General features: G+C 46.3%; 1 protein-coding gene across 1 annotated transcript in view; it reads left to right on the top strand.

Annotated features, from left to right (window-relative positions):
- COL26A1 (collagen type XXVI alpha 1 chain) overlaps positions 1-17,676 on the top strand; it is a 190,129-nt gene that overhangs the window by 76,595 nt on the left and 95,858 nt on the right. Inside the window, exon 4 of the mRNA XM_072943162.1 lies at positions 3,583-3,705. Within this exon, the coding sequence (XP_072799263.1) occupies positions 3,583-3,705 (123 nt within the window). The remainder of the gene's footprint in view (positions 1-3,582; positions 3,706-17,676) is intronic.

The following is a 17,676-nucleotide window of genomic DNA, read 5'->3' as shown; positions in this document are numbered from 1 at the left end:
TCTGTTTTTTCAGCCCATCTGTTGAGCCTTTTTATTTTCACAGCCATACATTCCATTTCCAAGGTATCTACTATTTTCATTTCATAGTATTTCCTATGAGTGAAAATTCTCTTTGAGAACATTAATTATGCTTAAAAAACTGCCTTCATCTATTCGCTTTATTAATTGTTTTTTTCTTCCCTGAAGGTGTGATTTATTCTTTGTTGAGCTGGTACTTTTCTTTCAGGGTGTTGACGTTTTTTCTTAAATAATTTGAAATTCTTGGTATTGGGATTTTCCATTAGCTTGTCTCTGTTTCTCTTTTACTGTTGCTTTGCCTCTTGGAGGGTTGGTGGTCTGGGTAGAGGGTAGAGAGTGCAAGAATTCCACTGTCTGACCTTGGAAGAGTCCAAGTCTCTCTTGGAGGTCATCAGCCTTTGAGGCGTCTGATCTGACCACACCTGCTGCAAAACAGGGGAGTTCAATGCCTGATTCTTGGCATTAGCAGCACGAGGGATCCTGGTCCTACCTGTCTGGCCCCTTCTACTGACAATCACCTCTGGGTTCCTCCCCTGTCCCGTCAGCTACATCTCCTGCTTCTCCGCTGTACCCACCTTTACCCACAGTCCTCTTCCTGGTGTGTTTTGTGCTGTGCTTCCTTCTTGAGTTTGGTCCCATGTGCTTTTAGTCTCTCAAGTGTTCCTAAAATATCCAGCCCACTGCTTTTTGTTTTCCAGTGCTTTTCGGGGCTTATTTTTATTTACTTACATTTTGTGCTTTATTGAGTTATGATTGACAAATTTAAAAAGTGTTTAGGTAGCACAGCTTGATTTTTTTGAAGGTTTACAATGTGATGATCTAATTACATAATTACATAATTACACATATGTGAAATGATAACCACAGATTATCAACATATCTATCACCTCACATAGTTACCTTTTTGTGTGTGTGTGTGTGTAGTGAGAACACTTAAGATCTATTCTCTTAGCAAATTTCAAGTATACAATATGGTATTATTAACTATAATCACCAATTACAGATCTAATCTGCTCATTAGCTCCCCAGAACTTAAAACAAGAAGTTTGTATCCTTTGACCAACAACTCACCACCTCCCTTCCTTCCTCCGCCCCTGGCAACCACTGTCCTACTCTCTGGTCCTATGAGTTCGGCTTTTTTATATTCCACTTATAAGTGAGATCATACAGATTTGTTTTTATGTGTCTGACTTATTCACTTACCATAATGTCCTCTAGGCTCATCCATGTTGCCACAAATGGTAGGATTTCCTTCTTTTTTGTGGTTGAATAATATTCCATTGTATATATACTACATTTTCATTATCTGTTCATCTGTCAGTGGGCACTTAGGTTATACTCACTTAGGCTATTATGCATAATGCTGCAGTGAACATAAGGGTGCGCAGATATCTCTTTGAGATACTGTTTCTGATTTCTTGAGATATATACCTATAAGTGAGATTCCTGGATCATATGGTAGGTCTCTTTTTAATTTTTTGAGGAACCTGCCATAATGGCTACACCAATTTACGTTCCTACCAAGACTGTACCAGTGTTCCCTTTTCTCCACACCTTCAACAACCCTTGCTATCTCATGTCTTTTTTTTTTTTAACATTTTTTTATTGAGTTATAGTCATTTTACAATGTTGTGTCAAATTCCAGTGTAGAGCACAATTTTTCAATTATACATGTACATACATATATTCATTGTCACATTTTTTTCCCATGAGCTACCACAAGATCTTGTATATATTTCCCTGTGCTATACAGTATAATCTTGTTTATCTATTCTGCATATGCCTGTCAGTATCTACAAATTTTGAAATCCCAGTCTGTCCCTTCCCACCCCCCACCCCCTTGGCAACCACAAGTTTGTATTCCATGTCTATGAGTCTGTTTCTGTTTTGTATTTGTGTTCTTTTTGTTTTTTTAAGATTCCACATATGAGCGATCTCATATGGTATTTTTCTTTCTCTTTCTGGCTTACTTCACTTAGAATGACATTGTCCAGGAACATCCATGTTGCTGCAAATGGTGTTACGTTGTCGGTTTTAACGGCTGAATAGTATTCCATTGTATAAATATACTACAACTTCTTTATCCAGTCATCTGTTGATGGACATTTAGGCTGTTTCCATGTCTTGGCTATTGTAAATAGTGCTATGAACATTGGGGTGCAGGTGTCTTTTTGAAGTAGGGTTCCTTCTGGATATATATGCCCAGGAGCGGGATTCCTGGGTCACATGGTAAGTCTATTCCTAGTCTTTTGAGGAATCTCCATACTGTTTTCCACAGTGGCTGCACCAAACTGCATTCCCACCAGCAGTGCAGGAGGGTTCCCTTTTCTCCACAGCCTCTCCAGCATTTGTCATTTGTGGGCTTTTGAATGATGGCCATTCTGACTGGTGTGAGGTGATACCTCATCATAGTTTTGATTTGCATTTCTCTGATAATTTGTGATATTGAGCATAATTAGTGATAATGTGCCTATTGGTCATTTGTATTTCTTCCTTGGAGAATTGCTTGTTTAGTTATCCTGCCTATTTTTGGATTGGGTTGTTTGTTTTTTTCTTATTATGTCATATGAGCTCTCATGTCTTTTTGATAATAGCCACCCTAACAATTGTGAGTTGATATCTTATTTTGATTTGCATTTCCCTGATGATTAATGATGTTGAGCATCTTTTCATGTACCCATTGGCCATCTATATGTCTTCTCTGGAAAAATGTCTACTCAGATTCTTTGGCCATTTTTTACTGGATTATTAGTTTTGTTTTGTTTGCTATTGAGTTTTATGAGTTTCTTATATATTTTGGGTATTAACCCTTATCAGATAAATGGTTTGCAAAAACCCCAAAGCTCCCACAGAGGCATTTTTGTCCAAGGATGGCTGCCAAATTATTGTTACTGGGGGTTATTGAGTGAGGGACCTCCTCTCCCACTATCTTGCTTATGTCACAGAAGGGACTTAATTTTAGATTTTAACTTCCTAGGATTTGGAGATGGTAGGGGGAGGTGGGAGTATGTGCTTGTCCACCATCTTCATCCAGTCACCTTATTGTTTGTACCTGTTGCTTCCTCCCCACCGCACACCCCAGCTCAGGCTCGTCATCACTTACACACAGCGCCAGAGGGGCTTTTCTCAAATCAGACCCATGTGAGTCCTGTCCCCAGCTGGTTGGCCTCTCCTAGGACCTGGGTTGGGTGCCCTGCTCGGTTTCCATAGCTCCCTGTGCTCATCTGGTGGTTGTTCCTATGACCCCGTGTTCCTATGTGTTGTAATCACCCTCTCGTTCCTCTCCCCACCAGAGTGGGATTTCCTGGCAGGGGTAAAGCCTTTTTCACTGATTTCACACAGAGTGTTTGATGACTGAAATGATGCCAGGGCTTGATGGCTAAGGCATGTGGATACGCTCTCTTACCCTTAGACCCGGACAGAGGGTCTCAGTGGGCCCCTTACCCAAAAGGACCAGGCCCTCAGGCTTGTGGAGGGACCCTTCCTTGGCCAGAACAGCCTTTCAGTCCACACTTGGCACCTCAGGAACAGGCAGGACTAATGTGACTGTTGATCTCCCCACAGGCACTGGTGCCATCACACGGTAACACGGACGGTGTCCTGCCAGGTGCAGAACGGCTCGGAGACCGTGGTCCAGCGCGTGTACCAGAGCTGCCGGTGGCCCGGGCCCTGCGCCAACCTAGTGAGGTAAAGGCCGTGGGCTGGCCAGCTCTGCCGCTCCTTTCTGTTGCCTTAGATGAATAGCACTAGCACAGCTCCTGGGGGAGGGGGCTGATGCTCATTGAGTTGGGCACACATTTCTGGAGCACCTTTTGTGTGCTGAGTGTGAGGGGTATGCATGTGCAAAGATGGATATGCTTCCCACCCTGAAAGATCCTGACAATCCAGTGTCTATTTAATAAGCAGAAGAGCACCATAGACATATGAAGTGAGGGGACTGAGGGGGTGGGGAAGGGCCCGGTGAAGTCCCCTCACGCTGCCCTACAAGCCCCGCCTCTTACAGCCATGCCCACCACAATCCCCGCCCAACAGCCCCACCCACCTCAAGCCCTGCCCCTCGCAGCCCTCCCACCTCACAGCCCTGCCTGCCTCATGAGTGCACTCCATTCCCAGCCCTCAGCAGCTACTGCCATTCACAGGACGAGGTCTGAGGGCGACCAGACATTCAGGGTCTCAGACCCCACCTTGCCTGCCTCCTTGTTCTCTCCCCGCCCCAGGCCCTGCTCCAGCTCCTGTCCACTTCCCTTACCCCTTCACTCCCACACTCTCCAGCCCTGGGTTTCTGCCTCAAAGACCCTTCCTCATCTCTGCCTCGGACCACACTCCTCGAACTCCAAATCCCTTTACATTTTGTGTTAGGCGAGCACTCTGTGCCCTGCTCTAAGAGGACATTTTGCATGGGGTCTGTATTGGGCAGAGCTCTCCAGAGAAACAGAACCAATAGAATGTGTGTGTGTGTGTTGGATATATACAGGAGGTGGGTAGATTTTAAAGGAATTGGCTCATGTGGTTGTGGGGGCTGGCATGTTCAAATCTGCAGGATAGGTAGGAGACCCAGGAGACCCAGTGATGTTGCAGTTGGAGTCAGAAGGCAGTCAGCTGGCAGAATTTCTTCTTCCTCAGGGGAGGTCTGTCTTTTTCTGAAGGCCTTCACCTGATTGAATAAATCCCACCACATTATGGAGGGTAATCTGCTTTATTCAAAGTCTACTGCTTTTATGTCAATCTCAACTAAAGAAATACTTTCACAGCAACCTCTATTCACATTTGACCAAATATCTGGGTACTCAACCAAATTGTCACATAAAATTAACCATCACAGGGTCGTCACGAGTTGGGTATGTTTTCATCACCAAAGAGGGAGGGTGAGCCTGTGAGTCAGGGCCTGTGTTCACCCTGTGCTGTTCCCTATAGGGCTCAGCAGGAAGTCAACACCAGAATCAGCCTGCATTGTGGATTGGTGGGACCCACAAATGTGGCAGAGATTCTGCCCATGGGCCAGAATTATTATCTTATATTTTGCAATACATTCCCATACAGCCACCTCATTTTAACAGCTGTGTAGTATTCCACTTTAGAAGTGGGTCCTCATTTATTTCCCATGTCCTCAATTGATGGATATTTATGTGGCTTCCTAGTTTTAGCTATTCCAGACTATGCTTCAATCAACAGCATTATATATATTTTAACACTTTTACAAGTGGTTTTTTCCTCCCAAACTTCTAATTTTGAAACAATTTTAGATTTACATAAATGTTGCCAAAAAACAGTAAACAGAGTTTCTGCATACCTGTTTCTTTCATCCAGCTTCCTTGTCAGTCCATCTGGGCTGCTGTAGCAAACCACCATAGACTGGGTGGCTTAGACAGCAAACATTTATTTCACACAGTTCTGGAGATAGAAGTCTAAGATCAAGGTGCTGGCAAATTCATTGTCTGGAGAGAATTCTCTTGCTGGTTCACAGAGAGCCTTCTCAATGTATCTTCATGTGGCAGAGGAGATGAGGGAGTTCCCTGGGGTATCTTTTATAGGGGCACTAATCATGTTCATGAGGGCTCCACCGTCATGACCTAATCACCCCTAAACACCATCACACTGGGGATTAAATTTCAACGTATGTATTTAGGGGAGGATGCAAACATTGAGTCTATAGCATCCCCCTAAGATGAATGTCTTCTATAGTCATAGTACAGTTATCCAAACCAGGAAACTAACAATTTTACAATACTATAAACTAAGACTTTATTCATATTTTACCACCTGTCCCACTAATATCATTTTTTCTGTTTGTTTTATTTTTTTTTTCTATTTTGCATTTAAGTTGTCATGTCTCCTTAGTCTCCTTCAATCTGGGACCGTTTCTTGGTTTTACGTTGTCTTTCACAGACTTGACACTTGTGAAAGTCCTGGTCAGTTATTTGGTAGATGTTCCTCAATTTGAGTTTGTCTGATGTTTCCTCGTGATTTGATGGAGAGTATGCATTTCTGGCAAGGAAACTGTAGACGTCAAGTTGTACCTTTCTCAGGGCATCATACTAAGAGGCACATCAAATTACTGGTGATATTAACTTTGACTACTTGGGTAAGGTGGGGTCTGTCATGTTTTTCTGCTGTCATGTAATTATTTCTCCCTTTGTGGGAGATATTTTGAGTCTATACAAATATCTTGTTTCTCATCCTCCTTTCCCCCAGTAATTTTAGCATCCATTGATGATTTTTGCTTGCCATAATTATTATTAAGGTGTTTGCCAAATAGTGATTTTCTCTTTTCATCATTTTTAGTAGTAGTTTCTTAAGTTGGGGTCTACATGGTACACAAGGGTTTCTTCTTTTTTTAATGGAGGTGCCAGGACCTCGTGCATGTTAAGCATGCGCTCTACCACTGAGCTATACCCGCCCCCCTACACAAGGGTTTTTGTATACTCATCCTGCAGAAGGAATTGCTAAGTAAATGGATGTGCTCACTAAAAATTTAAGGTGGAGAGGGAACCAAACGAGCTGTCCTAAATTGCTGACCTCAGCTGACAAAATTTCAGATAATCATTAATTTTCACAACTGCCCTCGGCTTTATCACGTAGGCAATTGTGGGAACAATGTTTCAGAAGCATCAAGGTCTTACCTTGGCCCTGCTTCAAACCTTCCAGAAGCTTCCATCTCACTTAAAAGTCCACACCTCTCACTTAGGCTGTCAAAGCCTCCTGGGATGTGGACCATGTTCTCTTCCTGATCTTTTCATGGGCTGCCTCGCTTTTGGGCTCTGGCCACACAGGCCTTGCGGGCCTGGAGGCTCTGTCCCTCCTTGGAGCTCCATGTTTGCTTGTCCTTTTGTCTGGACTGCTTTCACCCCGGAGCAGCTGGAGCAGCTGGATCTCCTTACAGGTTTCAGTTCTCTGCTCCAGGGTCTCTTTTCCCTCACCCCCATCACTCTCCAGCCCCTTATCCTGCTTAATCTTGTTCTTAGCATTTGTCACTGTCTGATCCACAGCGTTCATTCATGGTCAGGCTGCTCACTGTCTGCCCAGCCCACTACCCTGGGGGCGGGAGGAGGGTGAGGACTGCCTCTCTCATTTCTCTGCCCCCCAGTGGGAGATCTCCAGGGGCTCCAGAAACATTACTGAATTGAGGACGATGAAATGAGAATAAAATTGTCAGGACAGTGAGTGTGTGACGGTGAGCTGTGAACACAGATCTTGGTGGAGTCAAGTCCTTGTCTTATAAACTGGTCCACACACTTGTGATGAGGAGATTGAGGCTCAGAAAGGCGAAGTGATTTGCCCAAGGTCACAAGGAGAGTCACAGGGACTGGGTTGGGTGAGACTCTGGTTCGTCAATCTGTACCTAATGGAATGCTCCTGGGGTTTCAAGGCCCATCTCCCTTTCTCCACCAAATAAACCTTTGTTGACACCTTCCTGGATTCGGGCCCCAAGGTTCCCAGGAGAGCATGAGTGAGAATGCAGACCAGTCCCTGATTTGGGGAGATGGCAGTGGGCTTGAGCCGGGGGAACATTAGTTAAGGCACCACAGTCACAGGTGTAGTTACATCTGTCACTGGTGCAGACTGACGAGACCATGTGGAGCCCCAGGCCCGTGGGGAGAGCTTTTCTGAGCTGTGGTGACCTGGGGTGTCACATGCATCCTGCTTTCAGGTCCTAGTTCTACTGGCTTCATATATAAGAGGCCCTGTCTTTGTAGGGATACAGTAAGGGGGGGTCTGGAGTCAAAAAGACCAGCTGTGTGACTTTGAGCAAGTTACTTGACCTCTCTGAGCTTTATTTCTAAAACGGAGGCAACACCTGTCTCATAGGGAGGTTGTTAGGATTCCAGGAGAGAAAGTGCTAGTTCGCGCTCTGTGCGTGGTGTGTTTTGGGACATGCTAATGACTGTTACTTATTAACCATTATTTCCCCTTGGCCAATGAATTCCTTCTTTACTTTCGAGGTCCAGCTGCAGCCTCCCCTTTGCAATGCTGTCGCCTGCACTCTTCCAGACAGAAGTGATAAGTCCTTCAGTTATGTTCCCGCAGAAGAATCTTATTTGGCGTCTTCTAGAGCACAGCTGGACTTGTTTTAGTTAATTGTCTGTCTGGCCATCTCCTGTTGGACTCTGTCCCTCGAGGGCAGGGGGTGTCTACTGTTCACTTTGAGATCCTCTGGGTCTTTGTGAGTGCCTGGAGAAGGTTATCACAAACTTGGTAAAGTTTGGCCCACATCCCCCTCCTTTCTCCCTCCTGTCCGCACTTCCTGACTGGCTGGGGTGCTCCTACCCTGCAAGGGAGGGCTTTCTTCAGCTGGATGCCTTTGCCAGAGGTGTAACACACTTCAGGGAGTTCATATTAACTGAAGGCTCCTGGACCAGGCTTCCCCCCGTCCTGTGTAGAGTTGTGGGCAGTCCAACCCCAACCAGAAAAGAATACACACGACAAGGAAGCTAAAGGTTCTGTCTTCCTTCTTCTGGCCGTGTTTGGAAACAGGGCTGCACCCTAGTTCCCTCCTGTGGCTGTGACAGTCTGATCAGAAGAGAGAACGGGGGGCCTCTGCCTTATTGTCAGGACAGAGTGGCTGAGCCCGGGTGGAGAATAAATGGCTGTAGAAGCACAGTCAGAGTGGGCCTGGTAGCGGCTCTGACCCCATGGTGGGGGTGGTTGTTGGGTGTGACCGCTCCATCCTCCAAGGCAGCTCCTGTAAGGAGGTGTCCGTGGTTTGTCTGGTTTAACCTGCCTGTTTCCAAGGACTGAGCGCCTGCTGGTGGGAGGGGCTAGCCGGTGGGTGGAGACAGGAAGTTGGGGGGCCCTGGGCCGCAGGTTATTCTCTCTCCTGACTTCACAGACTCATCGTGAGCTGGAACGGTGGTAGAATTTAAGAAATGGATGCTGGTGGGCCAGCCCAATCACCTGGACACGGCTGTCCACGTGTGTCCCCTCCTTGGAGTCGTGGCGATATAGGGACCTTCTTCCAGGGCACACAGGCCATGCTGTGTTCCTACCACCAGGATGAACGAGGGCCTCCGCTCTCTTTCTCTCGGAGATGCGCTTAGCGTTGCCTAGAATAGGTAACCTGATTTGGAGTCCTCGGAAAACCCGGGTCTCCAGATAGCCTCTCCCAAGGGCCCTGGAATGTCTTGTTTGTTCACTCATCAGTCATTCATTCATTCACACGTCCATTCATGTTTCTTTGGAGGCCAGTAGCATGGGGTGCGTTTGGCTGGCTCAGAGCTCCCGGGTTTTCTCAGAGGAGCAGGATGGCCGCCCTCCACCAGCTGCGGAGCCGTAGGAGATGGAGCAGGACTCGGGCATGATGGAAGCCTGCCTGCCCCACCCCTGGCACAGAGCAGAGTGCCTGGGGCATGTGGTCCTTCCACCCAGGCCAGGGGGACCCCCAAGGGAGGCCACCCTGGCCCTCCTCCAGCCATGCAAGGAGCCCATGAGGCCGGGGATGTGTCCGCCTGGAGCCTGTGCTCCTCTTCTAGACCATTCTTTGGGTACTTGGCTAAATAGCTTTGAGCAGCTTCCAGGCCTGCACTAGCCCTTCACTTGATCTGGGTGCACTGTGAGCCCTATGGGGAGGGTGAGGGATGGCTGTTTGTGGGGCGTGGATGGGGTGTGGGCTGGGTCCACACACAGTGTGTGGGATGGAGCCGGGGGTAGGAAGACAAGGGGTGGGGGTTGGGGTCTCACTTGTTTAGTTTGTACAAATGATGTGCTGTATGAAGTTACTGCGGGGATTCAGTGCCGGGGTGACGGCATGTCTAGGCCAGTGTCTTGCTGGTGATACGCCCTCAGTACATTGGCTACGACTCCCAGGGAAGAGGTATAAATACCGAGTGGGCAAACAGTGACTCATGAGAGGACAGAGCTCGCTGGCTGCCGAGGGCTTGGGGCACCTGCACCAGCGTCCTCCTGCCGCCCACCCCGCTCAGTGTGAAGTCTGGGCCGAGGCCAGGTCAGGGGGAAGGGGTTTCTGCACGTCTGCGTAGATTTGGGGATCAGCGTGGCCATAATCCTTGGTGGGGCCTCTCTTTGCAGAGCACTGTGAAGTCAGCACATTATCTCATTACACCCTGATGACATTTTTATGACAAAATTGTGCAGGTGGGGGAAGGGAGGGTGTGATTGTGAAAACATGAGCGTAACAGAATCTGGGCACACTGAAGCCTATTTGGAAGGCACTAGGGGACTGGCATGTGTCCCCAGTCCCTCCCTGCGCCCCCACCCTCTCCCCCAGGAGCCCCATGTAAGCCTGTTTCTTTGTGTTTGTTCATCCACGCAAGCTTCTCACCACATATTTCCTGAGGGCCTGTTTTGTGCCAGAGGGGAATATGATGGAGAATAAGACCAAATCCTCTCTCTGATGGAGTTTATATTCACCTACACATGAAAACAAGAAAAAATATCCCCTGACAATGAGTTCAGGAAATTAAAATAGGGTAATGTGACAGAGCATGAACTGGGGGCTACTTTAGAGGACATGGGAGAGAGATTCTTTGAAGAGAGCACATTGATGCTTAGCGATAAATGAGGAGAAGGAGCGTCCAGGTGAAGATGGGGCGAAGATAGTTGGCACAAAGGCCCTGAGGCAGCAAGGTCCTGGACGAAGAAACAGAGAGAAAGGTCTGTGTCCAGAAGCAGAGCAGGTGAGGACAGTTTAGGTAGAGACTGATCTTGGCAAGCCTCAGGTTGGACTTTACTGTAAGAGTATTGGGAAGCCACTGAAGATTTTAAGTACTGATGAGAAATGACTTGATTTAGGTTTTCAAAAAGAAAAAAATTAAGCTTTTTATTTCGAGATCATTGTAAACTCATATGTAGTTGTAAGAAATAATGAAATTGGGTTAAAATACACAGAGCGTGAAACTTGCCATCTTACCTATTTTAAGTGTGCAGTTCAGTGATCTTAACACATCCACACTGTCATGGAGCCATCGTCACCATCCATCCTTGTGATTCTTTTCATCTAGTAAAACTGAAACTCTAGACGCACTAACAATAACTCCCCATCCTCCTCTCCCTCCAGTGCCTGGAAACCATTGCCACTAGTCTGTTCTCCATGTCTATAATTTTGCCATTTCAAGAATGGAATCCTATAGTCTGTAACTTTTTAGGAATGGCTCTTCTTGCTCTTAATTCTTTGGAGATTCAGCCAGGCTGTTGGGTGTGTCAATAGTTCCTCCTTTTTTATAGCTGAGTAGTATTCTGTGGTGTGGATATGCCACAGTTAGTTTGTCTGTTGGAAGACATTTAAAACCACTGGGTTGTTTCCACTTTGGGGCTATAATGAATAAAGCTACTATAAACATCAGTGTACATTCAAGTTTTTATATGAACATCAGTTTTTTATTTTTCTGGGTAAACGCCCAGGAGTGCAATTGTGAGGTCATATGGTACTTGCATGTTTAGTTTTTAAGGAAACTGTGGAACTGTTTCCAGCGTGGCTGTACTGTTTTACATCCCCACCAATGATGTCTGAGGGATCCAGTTTCGTGTATCCCTGCCAGCATTTAGTGTTGTCGCTATATTTTATTTTAGCCATTCTGTGTAGTCTGTTTTATGTTGGTTTTAATTTGCATCTCCCTAGGGGCTAATAACATTGAACATCTTTTCATGTGCTTATTTGCCATCTGTATATCTTCTTTTGTGAAATGTCTTGTCATGTCTTTTTGCCCATTTTCTAATTGGATTATTTGCTTTTTTTTCACTGTGGCGTTTTGAGAGGTTTTATATATTCTAGATACTAGCCCATTGTCAGATACATGGTTTGCAAATATTTTCTCCCACTCTGTGTCTTGTCTTTTCATCCTTGGAACAGTCTTTTGTGGAGCAAAAGATTTTAATTCCAACAAAGTCCAAGTGATCAGTTTTTCATTTTATGGATCGTACTTTTGGTGTCAAGTCTAAGAAGGTTTTCTCCTATGTTTTTTCCTGAAAGCTTTATAGGTTTATGTTTGACATATAAGTCCATGTTCCACTCTGGGTTGGTTTTTGCACAAGGTGTGAGATTTTACTGGTCTCTGCATGTCCCAGCTCCTCCAGTACTATTTGTTGAAAAGGTTATTCTTCTGTCATTGAATTGATTTTGCATGTTTGTCAAAAATCATTTGGGCACAATGGTGTCGGTCTGTTTCCAAGTTCTCTTTTCTCCATTGATATGTGTGTCTGAAGCGTGCCTGCCAATACCACACAGTCTTGATTGCTGTAGCTCTGTAAGTCTTGAAATCAGCTAGATTGATTTTTCCCACTTTATTCTTCTCTTTTGAAATTGTTTTAGTTCCTTTGTCTTTTCATATAAAATTTAGACTAATTTTGCCTATACCTACCAAAAATCTGGATGAGATTTTAGCAGAAATTGCATTAAACCTTTATATCTACTTGGTGGCAATTGACATCTTTATTATGTTGACTCTTCCAGCCCAGAAATGTGCATTTCATTTATTTAGATATTTTTTGATCTCTTTTATCTTTCTTCATCAATTTCTTGGATTTCTTATAGTTTTCGGCATACAAGTCCTGTTCCTTTTGGGGTTTTTTTTTTTTTTCCTGAGTGATTGGAAATAGGTTTTTTGATAAAATTGTATTTGTAATTTTGATGTCCATGTGTTCATTGCTAGTACATAGAAACACAATTGGTTTTTGTATGTTTACCTCTGGATCCTATGGCCTTGCTGAACCCATGTTTTAGTTCTGAGAGGTTGTTTTTTTTGTAGATTCCTTGAGATTTTCAACAATCATGTCATCTGTAAATTGAGACAGTCTTGTTTTCTCCTTCCCAATCTGTATGTCTGTGATTTCCTTTTCTTGCCCTTTTTCTGGCTAGAACTTCCAGAACTCGTTAAATAAAAGTGGGGAGAATGCTTTGTTCTCAGTTGCAGGGGGAAAGCATTTCGCCATGAACTGTAATGTTAACTTAAAGTTTTTGTACATGTTCTTTATGAAATTGAGGAAGTTTTTTTCTATTCCTGTTTTTCTGGGAGTTTTTATCCTGGGTACTGAATTTTGTCAAAGAAATTTTTGTGTTGATTACCACAATCATGTAATTTCTCCTCTTTAGCCTGTTAATGTGGTGATTACATTAACTGACTTTGGAATATTGAGTCAACATTGCATCCCTGAAATAAACTCCACTTGGCCAGAGTACATAATTTTTTAAATATAATACTGAATTCTGTTTGCTAGTGTTTTGTTGAGGGTTTTGTGTCTATATTCATGATGGATATTGGTTTGTAGTTTTCTTGTTTTGTACTATTTTTGTCTGACGTTGGTATCAAGCTCTTAAAAATAAGTTAGGAAGTACTCCCCCTTCTTTTATTTTCTGGAAGAGATTATGTAGAATTGGCATTAATTCTTCCTAAATATTTGGTAGAATTCTCCAGTGAAACCATCTGGGTCTGGAGATTTCTTTGGGGGGAGCTTTTAAGCTACAAATTCAATTTCCTTAATAGTTATAGGGCTATTCACATGATAGGTTTCACATTGAGTGAGTTAGGGTAATTCGTGTTTTTCATGAATTGGTCCCTTTCCTCTAAGTTGTTAACATTTATGTGTATCATGATAATTTGTGTCTTCTCTCCTTTTTTCTTTGTCAATCTTGCTAGAGGTTTATCATTACTCTGATCTTTTTAGAGAACCAACTTTTGGTCTCATTGATTTTCCTCCATTGTTTTTCTGTTTTCAGTTTCATTGATTCCTGCTCTTATCTCTCCTATGTCCTTCTTTCTGCTTGCTTTGGATTTATTTTTCTCTACTTTTTTGGAGGTTCCTGAGATGGGCTGCCAAGGGGATAAAGGACACAGGCTCAAGATGATGGTGGCGCACGCTAGGTGATAGCTGGGGAAGTGGAGAAAAGTGGGTGGATTCAGGAGGTGTTCTGGAAGCTGAGATGACAGGAGTGTCTGATCCCTTATGGGAGAGAGCAATTAGGATAACCCTAAATTTTTATGGTAGGAGTGGCTGGCTGGCTGAGCATGCAATTACTGAACTCGGGACACTGGCAGGAGGTCATCTTCAGGGCTGGAAACCAACAGGTCTGCTTTGGCCAAGTGAAGTTTGAGATGCTTATGGGCATCCTCGGGAAGAGGAATATCAAGTAAGAGGTTGAATAATAAAGTTTGGAGTTCCACGAAGACCATATTGAATTTCATGGATTCTCAGAGCCATTGGTAGGAAGAAGTGTGTTATCTTATGATCACTAAAAATGTAGCTAATTAAACTATAGCACACCATCAACTGTAGGGTGAATCCCAACTCAGAGATGTTAAAATGTAGCAACATGGGCATGCTGGAATTGGGGAAGTGTGGTATGATTGAGAATCATAAATACGTAGATGGTATTTAAGGCTGTGGGGCTGGGGTGAACTTGCGGAGGAATAGATGGAGAAGGGGTGCTGATCCCAGAACAGTCCAGGTACCCGAGCCTTGGAGGTTGGGCCAAGGAAGTGAAGAAGCAGCAGCCAGGTCAGGAGAGAGGGAGAGCGTGAGCTCCCAGTGCTTCTGCATGGCCGATGGGATAAGGGCTGAGGGGCGACCATTGGCTTTGGTGACATGGAGTTACTGGGGATCCTGGCAAGTGCAGTTTTGGGGAGTGGTGAGGATGGAGGCCGAGATGGCGAGGGTGAGAAAAATGAGAGATGAGGGAATGAAGACCGGGAGAATAGGAAACTCTTTCAAGAAGTTTTGCTGTGAAGGAAGCAAGAAATGGGGGTTGGAAGCTGGGGGACAGCATGAAGTCAGGGGTATTTTGTTTGTTTTTAAGATAAGAGAGTCTATAGGAACATGTTTGTAAACTGCTAGCAAGGACCTGGGAGAGAGGGCAGGTGGCTGGCGAAGGTGGGCAGAGGAAGGCTATCAGGGCCAAGCGCTGAGAAGCCCCGGGGTGTAGACTCGGAGCAGGAAGGGAGAGGTAGGGCTTTGTCAGAGCAGCGCGGGCTCAGGGGCACCATCACCCATGCAGGTCCAACCATGTGACACCCAGATGGTCTCATTTCAGGGCTGACTCCTTCCACCCAACCGTGAGCACCTCAAAGATAGGACCACGATGTCCTCATCCCGTTATTCCCAGGGCTCATTACAGGCTCGGGTATATTAAGGTGCTCAAGAGTGTTCATGAAAGACATGTATCCACCTTCTTGTTAAATGGAAAAAAATTGGGATACAATGTGTCCTGTGTGAATTTTTCTACTCTGTGATTTTTTTTTCATTTAAGTATAGTTGATCTACAGTGTTGTGTTAGTTTCAGGTGCACAGCAGAGTCATTCAGTTATACATAAGCATATATATATATTCTTTTTAAATTCTTTCCCATTATAGGTTATTACCAGATATTGAATATAGTTCCCTGCACTATACAGTGGGTCCTTGTTATTTATCTCTTTTATATGTAGTAGTCCCATTCTATTATTTTTTATATTGGGTTTGTGTGTGTGTGTGTGTGTGTGTGTGTAGGTGGTGGTGAGGGTGGCACCCACAACTAATGTTCACAGACAAGCATGAGACCCAGAGGACCATGCCCGGGGCCCAGTCAGTGGAAGCTGGTGTGGAGAGAGAGCGAGTGGGGTCCTGCCCTGCCTGGTCTGACCGGGAGACCTGCAGCTCTGACTCAGGTTTCTCAGATCGTGTATTTGGTCTGTTTAGGTGTTTGTTCAGTACTGAGTGAGCATCTAAGTGCCAGGGACTAGTGTGCAAAAAGATCATGGCCCCCTCCCTCTCAGAGCTGGAGGGAGAGGGAAGGATGGGGCATGTCAATCAAAGACTCACAGCCATGGCGGGCCGGGGGGGGGGGGTCCTGGTGTTTCCCTGGGGGAAATCTGAGCTGAATCTGGGGGATGAGGGGAATTCACTAGGGGAAGGGGTGCAATTGGTGGGGAGTGAAGAGCCTGTGAGGGCCAGGTGGGAAGGGGAAAGGGGGGGGACCTTGAGTGGGGGCCAGTCCCCTCCCTGCTGGCTTCTCCTTCTGGTTTGTAGTGAGGGGCTGGATCTGTACACCTCCCTGTGAGGGACCCTCAGAACCAGCAGACAGGACTAGGGGTGCTGCCCCTCCTGTGCCTTAGTTTTCTTTTCTGAGAAATGGGGATAAACACCCCCGTCTTGCTCTTGGTTATAAATCACAGCCCTGGCTGTGCCTTGTTCACTGCAGCAGGATGTCTGGTGTACTTGCGGCCACCCTCCTGCCCCCTGGAGCCCCTGGTCAGCTGCTGGAGCGGGTGGGCTGGGTGCAGGGCCCAAAAGATTTGGAGGGAGGAGTCCCAGGGACTTGGGGGTTAAGTTTTCTGGCTTCTCTGCCCTCAGCTGTCTCCCTGGCCCCTCCGAGTTCTTTGATGGCATTAGAGCCAACCTTTTCCAGATGTGCTGAGCTGAGGGGTTTGCCGGAACTTCATCTGCCTCCTTGGTTCCCCTCCTCCAGACGGCCCCTTGCCAGCTAGCCTCCCCCTCTGGTTGGGTTGCCTGCTGCCTGCATGGCTGCAAGACATCCTGGACTTAGTGCTTCCTTAAAACGTGGCCTTCTTTCCTGCCCCTCCTCATCTGGCCTGGGTGCATCAAGAAACTCACAAGGTGTCCACCTCCCTTGACTTGGCCCCTGGCGTGGACTGTGGTCTTGGGTTTGAATGGGAGGGGAGGCCTGGGCAGGAGACACTGCCCTCTGGGCCCACAGCCACTCCAGTCTGGCATTTAGGAACGACCAGCTTGAATGGTGGGGATGCCGGAGCCTGGAGAACCCTGCCTCCTGCTCAGAACTGTGGTGGGACTGCCCCTCCCCCTCCCCGCTGGCCCGCTGCTATTAATCAAGAGATTAATAATCTACTGCCTCCCTTTCTGAAACCCCCACTCCCGTTTCCTGTTGAGTCTCCAGCCTGTCTCGGTACCTCCCAGTCTGGTCCTCCTCGTGGTGGTCCCTGGTGAGGAAGTGGGGCCGGGGCAGGAGCAGAGGCCTGTTAGCTGCGGTGTCCAGTGAGGGAGGCGGCGCCCGCCACCCCCATATGAGGTCTCTGGGCTGGCAGAGTCGGTCCCAGTGAGCAAAGCCTGGATGATGGCCCTGCCCTGGCACCCACTGAGGGACCTCATGATGCTGTGGGGACATTGCCTTTGGAGGTCAGAGAGCTCTGGGCTTACACACCTCCAGTGACAGGCGTCTCACCCTTCCTGGGAGCTTCTCCTTTGTATTCCCTCTCACATGCTGCCATTCATCCCTGCCTGGCTCCCCTTTCTCGGCCAGCAGCCTCCAGACTCACTTCCCCACCTCCTGCCTCTCCTGTCCCGTCTGGCCACCACACTGGTACAGGTAGGGTCTCTCTTGAAGGTAGATCTGATCATGACATTCCTCTGGGCCACAGTGCCTGGGTGGCTTCCCCATGGCCAGGAAGGGTCATCTCCCAGTGGGCACACCAGACTCTCTGTCGAGGGATGGAAAAACCACATCAAGTCTTCAGTTTATTTTTTAATCTACAAAATAAGAGAGAAATTCAGCTCTACTTGATTTTTACATATTCAAAAACAGTAAATAATACATGTATATATACAAGTATAAATTAATATCATCTGCCCACCCAGTGCACCTAACCTCACCCAAATCTGGCTTTCCTGGTGCTGGGGCCTCCTCATCTTGTTAGCTCAGCCGACCTCCCTCAAGTGTCTGTCCCTCGCGTGGGAAGTCTTTTCTGGCCCCTCCTGGTG

Source organism: Vicugna pacos, chromosome 18 (genome assembly GCF_048564905.1).
Source record: "Vicugna pacos chromosome 18, VicPac4, whole genome shotgun sequence".
Classification (NCBI taxonomy): Eukaryota; Metazoa; Chordata; class Mammalia; order Artiodactyla; family Camelidae; genus Vicugna; species Vicugna pacos.
Note: the sequence above shows the minus strand (reverse complement) of the source record. Positions and strands in the feature narration are given on the sequence as shown.